Source organism: Haliaeetus albicilla, chromosome 16 (assembly GCF_947461875.1).
Source record: "Haliaeetus albicilla chromosome 16, bHalAlb1.1, whole genome shotgun sequence".
NCBI classification, from domain to species: Eukaryota; Metazoa; Chordata; class Aves; order Accipitriformes; family Accipitridae; genus Haliaeetus; species Haliaeetus albicilla.
This window is the reverse complement of record NC_091498.1, coordinates 27,520,885-27,539,598: the sequence shown is the minus strand read 5'-3', so window position 1 is coordinate 27,539,598 and position 18,714 is coordinate 27,520,885. Positions and strand designations below refer to the sequence as shown.

Genomic DNA, 18,714 nt, shown 5'->3' with positions numbered 1-18,714 from the left:
GCTGTGGTGGCTCAGTCCAGAGATCTTTGCAGTACCAAAGTTAAGGAGATGTGCTGACCCAACTGTCTTGCAAATAATGATCATCTCTCAGCCTTGTTTTTATTATGTATAGAGCCAATGAAGTACTCGACAACGCTTTCACTGCTGACACACTCCAAATTTGGTAGATTATGTATATGCTTACTTTAATGGAATGCTCTTGTGGATACTGAAAACTTCTGTTCCACCTCGAGCAAGCTTCACATGGGAATTGGCACAGTTGGGCCATAATAGTCTTCTAGCAGAGGCAAAATAGCAACTTGAAAGCAAGTAGGGTTTGCTTGGCTGCTGTACTCTCCAATGCTGTCTGGTTGTCTCTTGTGTGTCTGCGGAAGCAAAAGGGCTGACATCAGGAGGACTGGGCCTCATCACCAGTCTGTAGTGTAGGGCAGGTACAGAGGGATGGTTCCTCTGTTTCCCCTTTGGCTATTGTGTAGAGCTCTGATCTTTTTTCCCATTCCCAGACCCCATTTACCAGCTGCAAAGGGTTATATTGTTGCTTATTCCATCCAGCTTCATTTAGCACATGGGACCACAGAATAGACCTGTGACATGTGCCTTGGGCATTTGTCTGGGCTCCAAGGTTTCAGTGCTGAGGCCTCTTCCTAACAGAACTTTCTGGGCTTCAGAAGCTCATGGGTAAGGAGTTGGAGAAGGTAAGATGGTGAGGAATTGGACATGTAAATGTTGAATGTTGTATAGGGCATGTAGAAGTTGCTTCGGTGCAAAAGTGAAGTAGGCTTGGAGAAAAGGAACAGAGAGTTGAGGATGTTAGGACAGGCATTTTGTTGAAGACCAGGCTTGGAATTTAAAGGTGTGTTGAAGGAGGTGTAAAGTTTGGGGGATGAAGGATAGGAAGTCTTCTACAAGAAAATGGTCTTTCTTTGATTCTGAATTAAAGCAAAACCTGTTTCAGCTCAGTGTTCTGGCTCACCTTGCTGTCTTAAGAAGATTCTGTAGCAGTACCTTTATTTTTAACATCAGTGTGTTCAGCTCAAGCCAGTGGGAAACACAGGTTTTAAATACCTGAATATGAAGACATTCATGATACTGATACTTCTAGTGATTCTGCTGGCACTGATGCAGTTTCTTACTTAGTTGAGTGGCTTTAGAATTTTCTAGTATCAACATGCCTTTGGGATTGTCTATAGGTCCCATTTCAAGTAAGTGATAATGTCTCAATGCTATCAAAACTATTTTTCTTGCTGTTAGCTGTTGTCGGAAACAGAGTAGTCTTGTCAGAAAAGAGCCAGTTTTGCATGTGCATAAAATCGTTGGCCTTCGTTTTCTTTATTTTTATTGCATTTTGTTATCTTGGGTTTAAATGTCACACAATTTGAGGGGGTCAGGAGGAGTTGTTCCACTGGTGCTTCAGTATTGTAGAAGCTCATTCTCCTACTGATGTGTTTCGGAGATTCAGCTGAGTCAAATGTTTCTTTTTGTAAACTAGTAGTTTTGTGTTACCACAGAAGCGTACAATTAAAATAGCCGATCAGCTAGTTCTGAGGCCGGAGTCAGTGTCTTGCGTTGTAGTTATTGAACTAAGTGTGGAAGAACTTGGAGCAATAATAGAGGAACCGTCTAGATTTTGGTACTTTGTTCTAGTCTTTGAGTCCCTCTGCCTTCTTCGGAAGGCTCTGGTTGTCTGAGACGGCCCGCAGGGAATGCTTTATCTTCAACCTCTTGGGCACACACCCCGGGCATGGGCTCTTTTTAGTTATTCTTTCATAGACCTCCCAGTCTAATTGCATTAGGACCCCCAGGACTGGGTGGCCTTAGAGATAGCAGCCCACAGTTTCCAAGTGGTTGGTGTTCAGGTATAACAGTTTGTCTTTTTAAGGGGCATCTGGTGATTGCGGTAGAAGAGAGGGTAAGCAGTGCTTGTGAGGTTTGAGAAAGCCTTCATATTCCTGGTTTGGTTTTTTTTTGTTTTCATACTTTTAGTGTTGTTTTTTTATTATGCTTAATGTTATTTCCATTCTATAAAAACATTGCAACTGCTTTCTTGTAATTATAGGGGGAGTTATACATTTTTAATGGAGTTTAATGTTTTTTCCATACAAATATACAGAGCCATTTTTTTCCTCAGGCTATGAACATTACTCTCATTTGAATCAATACATTTCAACTGTTAAATATGTCAGAGTGTCTGTTTTAGCAAAGAAATGCCACCTTTTGGAGCCATAAAATACAGTGAATTGAAAGCTGACACCTAATATATTTTTCATTGGATACAGATGTTCAATGCAAAACTCATTCTTTCAGCTTTCATAAAAGGGAACAGAACTAAAATACTTCAGTTTAGTGTACAATATGCAGTGACCAAACTGCTAATGCAATTCAGCATTTAAAATAATATAAACATATTGTTAAATAGCAGGAGATAGAAGAATTTTTCCATGCCTGTGTGAAGAGAAAATACCTCTAAATAGGTTTTAGGTTTTTTAATGCTTGACCAGTGAAGTAATAAATCTAGAAATCACAGGACAGAATAGATATGTAGAATAGGATTTTTCTTCTACCTGTGTGAAAAATTATGCTTTCCAAAATAAAAAAAAATCTTGAGTAGCTTAAACATATTTGAAATAATTTTTTTAGAAGAAAATAAGTCTACTGTAAAATGCAATACTCTATTAAAAATAAAGCAGTTCCTATAACATTGTCATTCTTAAAATTTAGCTCTCTAATGGCTTTACACGTCTTGCAAAAATGCTGATGGGGGCAAATGGGAAATTATGTAGGCTAGAATGGTGATGAAGACTTCTGAGGTGCTGAGATGTTCAATTTTTGTGTCTGTGGGCTATAATAGTTTCAGTCCTGGCTTCAGCTGAGCTGGAGGCACTGCTAAAATATTGTCCGTTATGCACAAGCTACCACTGAATGTCTGCAGTGCTGCTACTGCTCTTTTGCCTGGAGAAGTCATTTAGGTATACAGGAGCTATAAAGTGGGCTATATGGCAGAGAGAATTAAGGGGGGAATAAAAAGGGAAAAAACCTTCACATTAAACAGATATTTCTGAAGTAGAAATGTGTTAGAAAAACCAAGTTTAACTTAACCAAAAATACAAGTCTGCTGTTGTATCTGAAGATGGTTTGCTGCAAAAATCTTTATCATAGTCATTGATTTTTAACTGATCAAACTGAAAAGACTCACAATTTTTTGCCCAAAGGATGCTTAAGTATCTAACAGTTTTGAGGCAAAGGCCTAGAGAAATCAACTTTCCTTTAGCATTTGTGTAATCATATTGCTTCATAATACTGCTGTCTTCAGTGTTGTAGGTGACATTGACTGTCAGATTACAATGTACCAGCAATATATTACAGAAGTACAATATTAATTTTTTTTATTATCATCTACTTCATTTTTGTTACTTTTGAGTGTTAGTTTCCCGCTTTCTTCTGAGTGAAAAGGCATAGAAAAGCTTTACCTGTTTTTTCTAAATCTACTTTTCCTAGGGTTTTTTTTGATGAAAAATTTTTTGAACCTGTTCTAAACAAATTAATGTTTTCAGTTTCCAGACATCTCATGGAGAATAGATTTCCCCAAACTAACTAGAAAAACAAAACAAAAGAAGTGGTTTAGTCAGGCAGCTGCTTGTTGGTCAAAAATCTGTGGCAAAAACCCCGACCAGCAGTGGGCAGACCTGTACCTGTTGTTCTGCTTGCAAACAAGCCGGTTTTGAGTAGCAGGAGTGGATCTGGATGGGCTGAGGGATCACTCTCACTTCAGTTCTTAAATTCCCCCCCCCCCCCCCCCCCCCAGGGTAGCCTATAGCTACTGATGATTGCAGTGTAACAGCCTATAGAGAATGAGTTGATAGTGTTATTCCTGTTTCCAAATTCCCATATGTAAATATCACCAAAAATAAATAAATCATGTCTTAATAGGAAGAGCAAGAATTAGTCCTTGATGCCTTCCTGGTGTTAGTAGAAGTGAAGAGAGCTGAAAAATACGGCTGCTGGTCAAAAAAGTGTCCAAAGAGAAGGCAAATTTTCCAGTAGAAATGTGAAATGGAAAACCTTCAATAAGAAATAGGAATATTTTTACCTGGAAATGATGTTAAGATCCTGGAAGTTTAGTCTAGGGTGTAAATGATTCCCTTCTCATCTGACCTGTCCAGCCTGGTCAGAATGCACATCTCATCATGGGACTCGTGATCTCCTCTGCCCGGAGGATGCAATTACTGTGTAATGGAAGGTCGTCTGGTCTGCTGTAGCCAGGGAGGACGATCTGTGGCAGCTGAAGTACAGTGTCATCTAACAGGATAAAAACTGGCATGTTTTGAAATGTTTTGAGCATTTTGGCTTTGTTCTTTGGGTGAAACTTTTAATCTGTGGCAGGTAGATACATAACATGAAATTTCACGCTCTCTTTTTTTTTTTTTTATGTACCTAACTTTACTTCGAAAAAGCTCTTTCAAAGGAGCGTTGTAGTCACTGTACTATCTTGTCAACTTCTCGCAGGATCAACTCTTAAAGCCTTTTTAAAACAATACAGTCCGTCCTTTCTTGACATGGTTTTCTACTTCTGTTACAAAATAAGCTGCAGTAGTGTTAGCAACTCTTACGCTATAGCTACCCATGCACGCTGGTGTAAACCATTTGCCTGCTGTGCTCTGTCTTCTAAAATACTATGTAAAAAGCACTGGAATCTCATAAGTAAAATGAGATATGTGAAGTCTGATATGCTAGAATTATTTTTTCAAATAGCACATGACTTCACAAAGCAAGCATATTATCTTTGAATAATTTGCTGTATGTCTACCAGTAAAGTAGTACTGAGGTTATTCACTAGATATTCAAAGTAATGCAAGTTTTTCAGTGAAAGCATATTTCAAATTGTTGTCAAGATTTCTATTGATTTCTCTTTTTACACAGATGCAGTCTATACTATTGCACACTTTCTGCCATGTTAACTTTCTGTTTGCTGTTCAGGTAGAGAAATAACAGCAGAAACCTTTATGGAGAAATTGGATAATGGTGCCTTGCTTTGTCGGTTAGCTGAGACCCTGCAGGAGAAATTTAAAGAAAACAGCTTTGATGCAAACAAGCCTGCCAAAGTAAGTGTCGGTCAATGTTCTAGCATGTATTACCATAATCTGAGGTATCTGACTGTTTTGGTGCTGAACTTTTTTGTGCAATTAAGAGACTTCATTTGTGGAGGCTCTGTAAATGGGCAGGGAGGTAATTGCTCTGTGTAGAAAAATTACAATATAAAATTGGGGGAATTGATACTACTTGGGTAATTATTAAGGTAACTATGAGAGGCAGTTAATAAAACAATGACTTCTAATATGTGGAGGATAAGACATAGAACAAGATCTTGCAGTGTGATGTGGTAGCTAATAGAGAAAATCTGATCCTTGTATTTATTTGCAAGGGGAATATTAAGTAGCTGTGGGAGGTGCCTTTTCCTCCATAAACAGCTCTAGGGAGGCCAATAATAAAATTCTATAGCTAGTTTTGGTGCCTTGAGTTTAAAGGTCCTTTTGGTGTGCTGGAAGGGGTTCTAGAAAGAGTTGCAGGAATGATGTGGAAAATGTGAACCCTTAGAATATACTGAAGAGCTTTGCAAAGATCAGGTTAAGATCTTGCTTGACTGCAACTTCCCTTTAAGTTATTTTCATAGGACGGTCTTATTGGGAGAAATTCAAGAGTGCAGCAAGTTTCTTTCTGGGAGAAGTTAAATTAAGTGGTTGATACATTAATGCGTTTACTGTGAAACTGTTTTTATTTTTTGTATTGAATTCAGATACTTCTTCCTTGTAAGCTGAAACGGGCAGATACACAGCGGGTAAAAAAGACCCCAAGAGCAGAAATCACATAATGCATCTTCTATTCTTGGTGTTTTCATAACTAGTCTATAGCAGAAATTACGGCCCGGCATAAATTTTATCGGCAGTTCTGAGAACTGACAGCCTTGTGTCAGCTGCAGCTGCATAAGTTGTTTTTCTTGGTTTCAAGCTCATAATTGTTGTTGCAGAAGAAATTGTCTGGACTGAGGCAGGCTTTATTTATTTAATTAATTATTTTTAACCTTCTGTGGTTTGAGGTGGGGCAGGGGCTATGCAGGGAGGTGGTGTTTTCTTGCTTTGCATTTGTTGGGTTTTTTTCCTAAAGAAAAAGGAAGAGATAGGTGGGAAGGAAGATAAGTAAAGTAGAGAAAGAAAGAATCCTACCTCCACAAAGGAGGAAAAGACAGCTGGAACTCATATTTCATATTTCAAATTATAATCAGGGTTTGGTTAGTGGAAGCACTGGATGACTTCTGAGTTCCTCCTTATAGTACGGTCCAGCTTGTCTTCACCTAAGGGGTGGCCTGTTAGTGTCATGGTAGCTCCCAAGTTGAGAAAACACTTATGGCAGTCTTTTTCGATTGAGCCTAGGAACTAGCTAGGCAGAAAGAAGCGTTACTTGTTGTTTTGGGTTTTTTCCCCTTAACAAACAAACAAATCAACAAAAGGTACCATTATTGACCAAAAACTACTAAAAGGTTCAGTGAATACCCTAAAGGTACACTTGGCTACATAGTTCTAAAACATTCCCTTTTCATATCTTGCCCGGCTGGCATACTAGAAAATCAAATCACAAAGTGTAAAGCATTTTTTTACAGACTGACATCTCAGAAAGCCATGTCTGTTTAATATAAAATTATCAGGAAAAATAATAGTCATAAATTCTACTACAAAGTTGTAGTGAATATTGAAAAATTCAAATAATATGTTTTTCTTAGATATCTAACTACTGCTTTGGGGGCTTTTGGTTGGTTTGTTTTGTTGGTTTGGGGTTTTTGTTTTGTTTTGTTCGGTGTTTTTTGTATCATCAGACTTTTGCCTGATGGTGGCTCATTTGGAGAAAGCTACCGTTTGGATAGATAACCCAGAAATGTACCAATGTTTGGTACTTCTGTGCTTTGCCACTGAAAAGAGGTTGACCTCCTTTCTTGTATTGACTTCCTCAGCTGAGAATATGGCCTTCTTTCAGTTAGCTGATCCCCTTTTTTGAACCTAAGTTACATTAGAAGCCAATTAGACATTTGTAATCCCATATGTTGTAATTATTTAGCTTTCTTGGTCTTTTATTTGTCAAACTGGTATAACAGACAATGCAATTAAAGTGAAAAAATTCTGCTCCACTGCTATTTTCTTAATGTATGTTATTTCATACTTGGTATAGTAAGAATTCAAAGAAATGGCAGAGTAATAGATTTGTGTCATTGTAGACTGCTAGGGAGCTATTAATCCTTTCAGATTTTAATTCCCTGTGTAGCAGTCCTGGGCAATAGGACTAGTCTATACATTGGAAAATCTGACTTGTGGTTCCAAGGAAATTTACAAGACGATTATACTGTATGAAATTTAGCATAGTAAGAATTCCACAATCCTCCCCTGAATCATTATTATGCACTCTGTTAATAATACATGTGGAATTTTGAAGCCACTTGGCCATTTCTCTGTGCGCAGGAAAACAGAAACATTATGGTCTTTCACCCAGGTGCCCTGGTGACTTCACTGGCAGCTGGAAGAAGCTGCTGACTTCTGTAGAGTTCAGCCTCTATCAAAATAGATAACATACTTTTCTATCCATATATGTAATTTGTAATTTTTTTAGATAGAAGCAGACTGATATAAAATGAGTGGCTGCCAGAAGGATCAGCTTGCAGGGAGCACCAGGTTGCAGCTGAGTGAGGGAGACAGGATAAGGCTACAGATAATAGGGAGTGTGTGTGTGTGTAATCTTACTAAGTCCCTCCACAAGCTTGAAGATTTGGTCTGTTTTCATAAGTGAAGTTTTACCTTGTATGTGAACTACTTCCTGGATGGCAAAACTCCATAAAATATTTTGGTCTTAGAGGAAGATGATAATCCTGCTCTGCTTGATATGTACTACTGATTACGAATTGTACAGCTCTTTGGGGCTGTCTGGCCAGTTCAGCAGCTATAGCAACACATGTAGGAAGACATTAAAAACTAATATTGCATACACTGACTCATCAGTTGTTTGCTGCAATTCCTTAAGTTCATATTGCAATACTGTACAGAATGGCAGAGGTTAAATCCTATTGCTTCTGGGTTAACTGCTTGTGCAATATGTTTCTAGTTGCTGTCAGTTTTGCAGTTTGTTTCTTAACAGAACTGTGTCATTCCCTTTCTTATTAGGGAGGACTGAACTTTCGTCAGCTTTCAAGGACCCCCTAGGTCAACATCAGCCTTTTTCAGTGTGGAATAAATCAGGAAAGCATAAACCAAAGAAGCGGTGCATCCCCAAATACCGAGTTTTCCAAATCTGGAAGGAAGATGGTAGTTTTGATATAAACACTTCCTTTTTGTGTCATGTGGAGACACTTGTGGATGCTGGGGACATTTTCAAAAGGTTTAGGAAACTACTGGTAATATGACTTGGGAATACAGTTTTAAGAAACTGAAAAGGAGATTAAAAGGTGTGTGGTGCAAAAGTGAAGTCTTCTTTCCTTAAGAGTCAGAGGAAGGCAATGAAGGAGTAACTTTTTATGAGTGAAGGAGATGAGTGGAGTAGCTTTTTATGAGTGACTGGGTAGGTTAGGATTCTTCAGCGTTGAAAGAGGTAGCATGAGGGCATATGATGGAACCTGCAAAATCAGGAATGGCACAGTAGATGTTAATTCTTTTCTAGACAAAAACTATGGGATTTCGAACGAAACTAATAGGAGCCAAACAAAAGGGGGTCCTTGTTTACGAACTGGTTGGAAATTTCTTGCCAATGAGTGTTAAAGTTTACCTGGGTTCAAGAAAACACTGAATAAGGTAATGGAAGAGAAGGCTGAATACACAGGAACCCCATCTAGAATCATAGAATCATTTAGGTTGGAAAAGACCTTCAAGATCATTGAGTCCAACCATCATCCATGCCCACTAAACCATGTTATGGAGTACCTCGTCTATGCACTTTTTGAATACCTCCAGGGATGGTGACTCAACCACTTCCCTGGGTGGCCTACTCCAATGTCTGACAACCCTCTTAGTAAAGAAATTTTTCCTGATGTCCAGCCTATCTAGATGAGGAAGTCCCTGTATCTGAAAGTGGTTGGACCTTGAGAAGGTATTGGGAGGTGTAACATGTTTGCTGTGGTCTTAGTCTTCCCTAGATACTTACGGCCAGTCTGCATCTGGGTTAGATGAACCTTTAGCTGACCCAATAGGGTCACTCTTACATTCTATGTGTTTTTACTTCTTGGGGCTGAATACTTTGCTGGTTGTGCAGGTGGACATGGGCAAATGTATCCTTTCACAAGGGTCAAGCTTCAAAGAAATTGTTTTAAATTAAATTTGTACTTTTTGTTTCTGTATAAAGGTGCCTCTTCACGACTGAATCCCTGCAGCCAAAAATAGCACCTGAGTCACGCTCTGCTTTGGTATCTGTTATCCAGGGGAGTAATGGGTGACTGAGAGCACTGGAGTTTGGCAGCCTCTTGTGCCATTTACGCAGTCTCTGCTCATTGCCCTCCTGAGCTTAATGCCATAACAAGCACTTTTGGATATCATAATAGATACTCTGAATGTGTCCTGCACAAGTCTAGCTCCCTAACGTTGTCGTGTTTGATTGTTAATCATTCAGTAATAAGTTATTAAAAGCATTTCAGTTTCTAAAGATGAAGCATTTAACAGTTGTTCATTTGCAAACCCCAGAAGACAGTGTTCTTCATTGTTAAGCAGCTAAACGGTGCTTTAAAATCTGTCAATTCTGAAAACATTGATGTTGTACCTTATCCTTTGCTTCAGACAGACAAAACGTTGAGTTTAAATGAAAATGGAAATTTTAAACAGGGAGGGCAGTATTAGATTGGTGTGACTGTATGATATATTTTTAAAGAAGTCATTTTTTCCCCTTTTTGGAGATTTTACAGTCATAAATAAGTCTAATAATGTACATTTTTGTAAATGACAAGGAGATGACTGATATCGATCTTAATAAATGTTCAAGATTTGTATGGTAGTAAGTTGTTGGAACTACCTGTGCTGCTGCTGCTAATGATCTACTGTCTAGAAACTACAGACTTATTATTATAGCAGGAGTTATTCCGTAAAAGTGATTCATGTCACAGGATGCCATTTTGTAATTTTCTCCCATTGGCTTGGATTTCATCTCCATGCTCTCCTGGCAGTATTTTACTTTTCCTGTCAGATAGTTAATTTGAGAATTTCGCAGCTGTACAAACAAATTCAGAGCATCAAGGCATGTGCAGTTTGCGCATGGCCTACATTTGCTTGGGCTTAGTTTAGTAAGCCCATTAATTAAGATTTTAAAATAAACATAAGTAAATTGTGTTAATAGTTATCACCATTTTAATAGGCAGGGCATAGTAATCTGCCCACCATCCTTGAAGCTGCCTGTATATTTATGAACATTCCACTGGAAACAATGTTTTCATGGCAAATGAATGAAAACAGGTTGAAGCTGAATAATCCTTTTTCTCCGAGGTTCTCGGAGGTTAATCAGATAAATCTCAACTCAAATCTCTCTTAGAAATACTTTTGAATAATGAATTGGAATCTAAAATTCAATGTCATTTTCAGGAAGCCAGGATCTAGATTAGATTTGGCCTATAAAAGAAATTGAAGTACAAAATAAATCCAGATGCAAATATTTCTTAAGTCGTAGAATGTTTAATTCAAATATGCATTTAATTTTATTCTTCCAGTGGGAGCTGATTTAATAAGACTAAACTGAACGTGCACTGAAATAAAGCTGTTGTGTAGAAAACAGCAAGTAAACTTTGTCCTTGGATGTGCACGTGCACTTCCATTGAAACTGTCTATGAAACAGTAATTTCTGCACACACGCATTCGTGTATTTCCTAACATTAAGAAATTCTGTCCATGTCTCACCCGTAGTCCTAGTATCTGAAGTGTATTTTGCAGCTGTTCCATATCCAAAGGTTTCGCTTGCCCCTGGGAAATGTACTTAACGGATCTGATACTTGGTGGGTGTAGATCACTGTGACAGCATTGGCTTCTCAAGTCATGTGGGTTTGTGTAAGGTAAGATTTTTGGCCTAGTGAGAGCCCTCTGAGAGTCACATTATGCATTTTGAGAGTTACAATTAAGAGATCTAAATTGCTATTTGGGATTGAAGTGTTTTGACCTTAATTACGTTCTAATATTGAAGTTGGATCTCGGAGGCGAAACAATTCAGCAGGTTCACAACTGAAAACTCACAGTTTGTTTTAAATTTCAAGATGTTTATGTTTCTAAAGAGAATTACATATATTTGTGGAAGTAGAGGCAGAATCCTGTAAACTAAAGGACTTGAAAAGCCAGGGAATTGATCTGAATTCTGTCAATATTGAAAGAAGGGGCTGGTGGCAAAAGTACAAGATTATAAACTGGAGGCCAAGTTAATTTCCCATCTCAGCTGTAAGCTTATTGTTTGCTTTTGGGAGAATACATCTCTCTACTTTCATTTTCCACATCTGTAACCTGGGAATACTGTTCACTGTACAACAGTGGCTTGATTTGTGAACATCTGTAAAGTGCTTTGAGCACTTTGAGTATTGCTGCCCCATTTGGTGAGCCCTGATTAGTATTAGGGAGTTGCCATTACGAAAACAAGTTGATATTTGACTCTGCTCATTTACAGGAAACGTGGAAACTCGTGGTTCTCTAAATATAGACAGGAGATAGACCTTTGCTTGTGAATCTACTGCTTCAAAGAGCTTTGTGTCTGCTCTGCAATGGAGCCGCAAGAAAATGTAGGGAACCTAGTCCTCCTAAAGTAGAGAACCTGGACCAATGGTTTAGGATTTGACCCATTTCCTGAACCGGTGAGAGTTGGGGTTAAATAACAGCTCTGGGATTGCTCTAACAATTTATAAGAAAAAAAGATATTTTTTTTTTACGCTTGTTCTATCTTGTCAGTCATTCCTTTGCATGAAGGGAATTACGTGAATGGAGAAATTATCAGAATCCTGGAGGTTCACAAGGAGTGACAAATGCCTCTGAGTCTCCAAGGCGTGCATCATTGAAGAAAGCAAAATGGCAGCAGTTTAGAAATAAGGAAATTTGTTTTTAGAAAATCTTATGTATCTTCACATGCATATATTATCACATAGGTTAAATGACAAATTAATATGATACTGTAACCCTCATTTGTAAGTAGTCCAGGAAGATCCATTCAAGTCTTGGACAAGGTGAGACACTTGTACAGATATTGTAACATTAAATTGTTATTTTTGTTTACAGAAGACCATACACATCTGACAAATTGTAGGAGGTGTAATAGGTCATGTTAGTATATTTTGACTTAAACTGGTCAAATATCAAATCAGGAAGAGAACTAGGAAAATATTTAATAATTTCCCGAGGCAGCTAGGTTGGCTGGTGGACAGGAGGCAGGCTGTGCTTGGCATAATCCAAAGACTCAGTAGTTGGTTTAAGATCTAACTAAACCTGACAACAATAGTAAAGACCACAGCATTTTTGAAGGGCTCTTAAAAATGAGGAGGCTAGTAAAAAATTCTTTGGGCTAGATATTATAGTTTGTAAAATCAACACTGAAGCTCTTTGAGCTTCCCTTACTGGAGTTGTCAAAGAGCGGGTGTGCATTAAAATTATTCAGGATATTAAAATCCAAATATAGGCCAAAGCAGATAACTTTATTTTTCTTCTTCAAGTAGGAAAGGTCCCTAAGGTTCCCTAAGGAAATCTTCCCTCAAGTAGAAAAGGTTTCCTAAGGAAATACTCCTCTCGACAAATGATTGAGGCGCTGTGCAATGAAAATCAGTAATTTTATCATTTCCTTTCATTTGGTCTTTCTGAAACATAATGATACTTTTTGAACGTACTGCATCAAATTATTCTCAATTAAGAATAAGACGAACAGATTCCTCAGCAGAATCAGGTATGTGTGATTGCTATGAGAGCATCCATAGGTACAACAGAGAGAATTGCTTCAATGTTTTAAAGTTTGGCAAGGGTATAAATTTTCATGCCTGAAGGTGTAATTCAAGTTCAAATGGAAAAGGCTAAGAATAAATTTTGTCTTTGGACAGTCTCTTCTATTTTTTTATCTGCTTTGAAGTATCTTCCTTTGAAGTACATGGATCTTGCTCTTCTTAGACCCTGTATGGCCAAGCTGAAAGTCGGATCTAATCAACATGGTGCTTTTATTTTTACTGTAGGCTTCAGTTTCTCAAGGTTACCTGTGTCCTGTAGATGGGATGGATTCCCAGCAAATACAGTATTCTGTAAGCTTGGTGCCTTGAGCCTGTCTGCCTGGTGTAAAGAATCCTCAGCTATAGCAGAGCCATGTTCAGGTGGTCCCTGTAAGTTATAAATCTGACTCTCCACTTGAGAAATGCATGAATGTGGTTAGGCTATGAACAGATTCTTTGTGGTCTGGGGCAGCAATTTGCTTGTCTGCACACTTGTACTTTCTGGAGACTTTTGTTTTGCAGTAAAAGCTTGTGGAACCAATTTCTAATCATATACAATATAGATATGGCCCTCAGTTACTAGGGAGGAAAAAAAAAAAGTACAGCATTGTCTTTTTATGTATTAATCTTTATAGCGGCAGACTGATGTGGATATGAGAGGAAAAGAATAATCTTGCAAAATGACTCACAAGTGCTAATCCATCTGGAAGGAATCATTTCCACAAGACTGTAAAGCTGTTTGTTAGAGAATTCCTTGTACCTTTCTCAGACATGTCAATAGCTTGCTGAACTTATGTTCAGCTGGATTGCTACCAGGTTTCTTGCAGATACCGTAAGATTTGCCTGCAACGGGTCATGTGGACAAACCCGATGTGCCTCAGCAAATAACTCTTACAACTACAGCTTTTCTGCTTGCAGGAGGCTTGCATGGTAGGATAGAGTTCTGTTTCCCACCAGACCATAAGAGGAGATGTCTGAACAAATGTAGGATATTATGCGGATGTCTGCTTGGCACCTTCCAGGTGAATACATTGAAGAACGTCTTATAAGCTTTTAGGTGCACTTTAAGCCATGTGTTGTGTTGTGGGCAGAGCTACACAATCTTGGAAGGAGCACTGAGGCATCATGTCGTTCCAGATCATTCTTCCCACTGATACTTCTTGTCCTTGGGAAAGCATAGTTCGTTCCCGTGTTTGGCTGGAGCATGATTAATCTCTGTGTGAGCTGGCCCTGCTCTTGTCAGTGATCCTGAGGTAGTGATTTTCCTGCATACCCTTCCCTCCGCTCCTATTTGACATTGCAGAAATAATGAGAATTTGCATCTCAAGGTAATTGTCATGGAAAAGGCAGTGCAGATTTAAGCAGTTAGCTGCATGTTAGCTTCTGCTTTGGAAAATATCATAATGATTCAGACTGCAAATCAGGTCAAGAGGAGAACCAAACTTTGATTTCTAATGATATCATTTAACTAGAAGACGTGTCAAGTTTTTTCTAGAGATATTTGATAAACATTGTTTTTGTATGGAATACTAGTGCATCTAAGTATTCATAAAATTTCATTCACTTCATAAAATTTGTAGTAAAACTGGAAGTTTTCATAATACTTTTACCATTACTTCGGTCCAGGTATTGCAAATAGGGATGGCATATTTTCTGAGAGAAATACATAAACAGCCATTTTTAGATTTGCTGGATTTTGCCTCTTATATGAAATGCATTGTAACATTCCTATTATTTATTTTGTTAAGTCTTTAAAGAAAACTAAAAATCTTTGTAACAGATTTTTCTATGGGGCTTTTTATGTAGAGTATTAAGAATAGTCTGGAACAGAAACATAAGATTAGGGACTTGAATGGAAATTAGAATATATTTTTAAAAGCTTGAAAAAAATATAATTTAAACCAACTATCCTCAGCTTCATTGTGCAAGTCTTAGGTCAAACTTAGTAGTTTTTAGGGAATGATGAAAAAGGAAGAACTACAGAGTTTGGTCCATTTACGAATAGTGAGTCTTGAATTTAAAATAATGAGGCAAAATTTCTGAAGGAGTGGGAATAGTGAATATACAGCCATAAGTTGATGACTGCAATGCAGAAGGAGAAAACAGAAGTCACTTTGAGGCATAAACACCAATTTATAGATATCATAATTATGTCTAATTTGTTTATTTAAATAAAAACGTATTCCCATTTGGACTTGTATATGTAAATTGGCCCCAAATGCTTCAAGTATACGGTAGAGCTTTGTTTGCGACTTTAGAGGCTGATTTAAGTCTGGTTTGGAAATTTGGCTGTATAGATTAACGTTCCAACATGTTTTTCAAATCACGGACATTTTTAAATTCTACGCCAGTTTAGAATTCCCAGGGGTCTAGCAGCTTCCTTGTGGTTTCTAATTGGAAAACTCACAGAAAATCAGATTCTTTATCATAAAGGCAAAGATGCATTTTTTTTCTTAAAGATGAATGTACAGGGCTTTGGAGAATCAGATTTACCTGCGGTGATCTACATGGGAAATTCTTTCTGAATGTTTTTGGCATCTGCATAAAAATTGTATCTTTGTTAAACATCTGGAAATTGAAAAAGCGAACAGATAAAGCATCTGAAAAAATTCTGTCTTCCTTTAGACTGCATAGATCTTTATCACAGTCTTCCTTGACACTTGGCTCGTGTTAGGTAAAGCACCATTTGGAACTAATCTTACAGAAAGGGTTGGGAACCCCCCACCCCGCCTCGCACTTCGAAAGGTCGCAAAGTGTGAGATTGATCATTGAGAGAAAAACAGGAGGAAAAGGAAGAAGAGGCGTGACTGTAATACAGCAGTATACCCAGTTATAATTATTACATCAAGGAATTTGAATGGCTTCTGATACTTGTTATTCAGACTGCCAGTGAAAGGTTATCCACTATAATTCCATAGATCAAAGAAATATGTTGGCTATTTGAACTGTATTACACCACACTGTAAGTGAAAGTATGGAAACATCTTTTGATATGAAATTTTAGAACCTATAATGTGTTTTGATGGACTTCAGCATTCAGAGTGAAATTTTCTAAGCATTGTCCTTAGCTTGGGTTCTTCTGGAATGATTAAGAGGAAAAAGTGACTTTGAAATTTCTGAGACTAAAATGAGTTGCTTTTGCCAAAATTTAATATTTTTCGTATTTAACTTTAAGATTTAACTTTAAGAGAGAATCATATCCCCTTCAAGAATATTATGTTTGATAAGACATCATTGTGGGTTAATAAGAAGCTTCTTGAAACGTGACCTATGAAAATCCACTCAGATTTGACCAGTTTCTATCTCATGGAAAAATTGCTACTTATGTGTGTAGTTGCCATGTTCATTCACATGTCATGCTGTATGACAATGAAATAGCCACAAAAAACTTACTCAGATGCAATTCTCCTGGGTTTTTTTCTCATTAAATTACAATATAAATGAGGGAAATTCAGAAACTAGGATTCTTCAGCTTCTTCAACTAATTCTGTGTTAATTCAGCTCTGGCTTCTGTGGTTGTGATAGGGGAAAAGCTCATGATCATGTATCAAAGATAAGGTGTAATTGTCCTCGGAAAGAGGAACTATGAGAATTGCCCTATTCTGTTCTAATCTGATATTATCTAAGAAGCCTATGATGAAATGCCAATTTAAAAAAAATCTCCATCTAAAAGTAAGTTCTGAAAACCAGAGGTCTAAGGACAAACAAAGTACAGAGCATTTATTGAATGGGAATGAACTACTGAATCCCAGGCTTTGCCCCTTGCATTTGTTTTCAGGAACACTGCAAGGAGGTCTTTGCCATGACTTACCTTAGTGTCTCTGTCTTAATTTATCTGTTTATAAAATTTTAATAAACTACTTTTATTTTTTTATTTTGATTGCAGTCTCTCTCTTTAATGCTATTTAATGGTAGTCTCTCTCTAATGCTATTATAGCATTAGAAAAAAACCAAGCCACCTTTGATTTTTGCGTTTGGCCCGCTAGTGTTTTCAGATTGTAGATAAGTAGAAGTAATGGATTTTAATTTGTGGTGCATACGTGCCTGGAGATGGTAAATTACTTCTACAAGATCTTTCAAAGACTATTAATAAAAGTGAACTTGTCAGTAGACATAGATATGTTAGAGTTTACATCTGGAAGTTTTGAAAGTCAATTTATAGACCTACTCAAGACTTTGGAGGATAGTGACTTAATCCCATCCTCAATTACACAAATTAAGTGGGCAGGAACAAGGTCTGACATCTGTTTAAATGGGCTCTTTGTTATCAGCTTCCATTAGTTGTGCCTCACTTGCTCTCCAATGGAAGGTTCCTGGTCGTTGGTCTCTGTGTTATCCAGCTGCCCAATAGCCAGCCTCTCATAGGTGACCTTCTGATTATGGCAGATGTCATGATTTTGCCACCATACATTGAAATGGACGTATCCCTTGGTTACATTTAAATTAGTTATTAGTCAAATAATCAAATGCGCTTAAGCTGATGAATGAAGCTTCTGCTTTGCCCATTTTTTACATTATTTACTTCTGGGTATCCCAGTTGTCTGGTGCATTATATGCGAGTTGAATCACCTCTTGTATTCCTTGACTTGCTAATACGCTGCTAGAAGTAGGAGTTCCAGTGTTTCTGTTAAATTAGTTTTTCATAACTATTTATTAACGCCATCTTTTTTGAAATGATAACCAATATTTTCTTCTTTTGCTGTGTGACCCGTAAGCTGTGTCAGAATGCTTAGAAGAACAAAGCCATGAACAACATCTTAACTTTTAAAACTATACTGTTCTTAAATTAATCTTATTCTCCACCTGTGCTTACTCTTAAGAGGTTAAAACTAGTGCGACATGGAAGAAGTGGGAGAATGTGTTCTACTTTGATACTAATAGCATGGCTAAACCATTCACTTAGCTCTGTATTTATTTTAATATGGTAGTCTGTATGTTGATGTAAAGCCTTGATGATGTTAATTATTTTTATTGGCATATCATAAATCCGTTGGGTATTCCAAAGTGATCACAAATGCTTTCTTAGAATCTGGGAAGTTGATAATGAGTGATTTTTGGCTTTTGATGATCTCTTCAGTGAATTACATAGGGTAAAAATCTGGTCAACACATGATCTTTAAAATTGCAATCCAACCTGCTATTCCATTAAAATGACATCTCTCTACAGTACTTAATGTGACAGTGCAAAGACTGTATTTCACTGAAGGACAATGTTGTGCCAGTTGTTAAGTGAATTGCTTAGGGATGCTTTCTTTGTTGTACATGCAATGTCATTTTTCATTAATCTGGAAGCTGTTCCTGGTTCCGTGTCTGCTGAAAAGTTTGGCAATTTTTATTGATGTCTCCTAAGCCTTCAAAATTTGCATGTTGATTTTTTTGTTTGTTTGTTTTTAAATTTTCCTGGATTTTAACTTTTATTGAGGCTTTGGGAGGGCTGGGGGGATTATATATTTTTTTTTTCCTTAGGTTTTATTTTTTGCAGTGGGAAAAGCTTCATTTTAAATTCTACGTATGTATTTCCATAGTTAGAGTTCCTTCTGTCCATTTTGCATATGCATTTAGCACATTCTTTTGATTGTTGGTCCAGTTGTTATATTTGGAAAGTGTTCTCTCCCACAGTAAATGGGGTAGGGTGAAAACAAAACTGGGCCTGCCTTGCCAAGGAGTAGTTATTTTACCTTGTATATATTACAGTTTCATTTATTTAATGTCTAGTTCATACTTGTCTCTACATTATGGCTATTCACTAAACCTGAATTTTGGCA

General features: G+C 37.5%; 1 protein-coding gene across 4 annotated transcripts in view; it reads left to right on the top strand.

Annotated features, from left to right (window-relative positions):
• Window positions 1-18,714, top strand: part of GAS2 (growth arrest specific 2) — a 97,167-nt gene that overhangs the window by 13,442 nt on the left and 65,011 nt on the right. For all 4 annotated transcript variants that reach the window (XM_069804066.1, XM_069804067.1, XM_069804068.1 and 1 more), the window contains exon 3: window positions 4,975-5,099. In XM_069804066.1, the coding sequence (XP_069660167.1) occupies window positions 4,975-5,099 (125 nt within the window). The remainder of the gene's footprint in view (window positions 1-4,974; window positions 5,100-18,714) is intronic.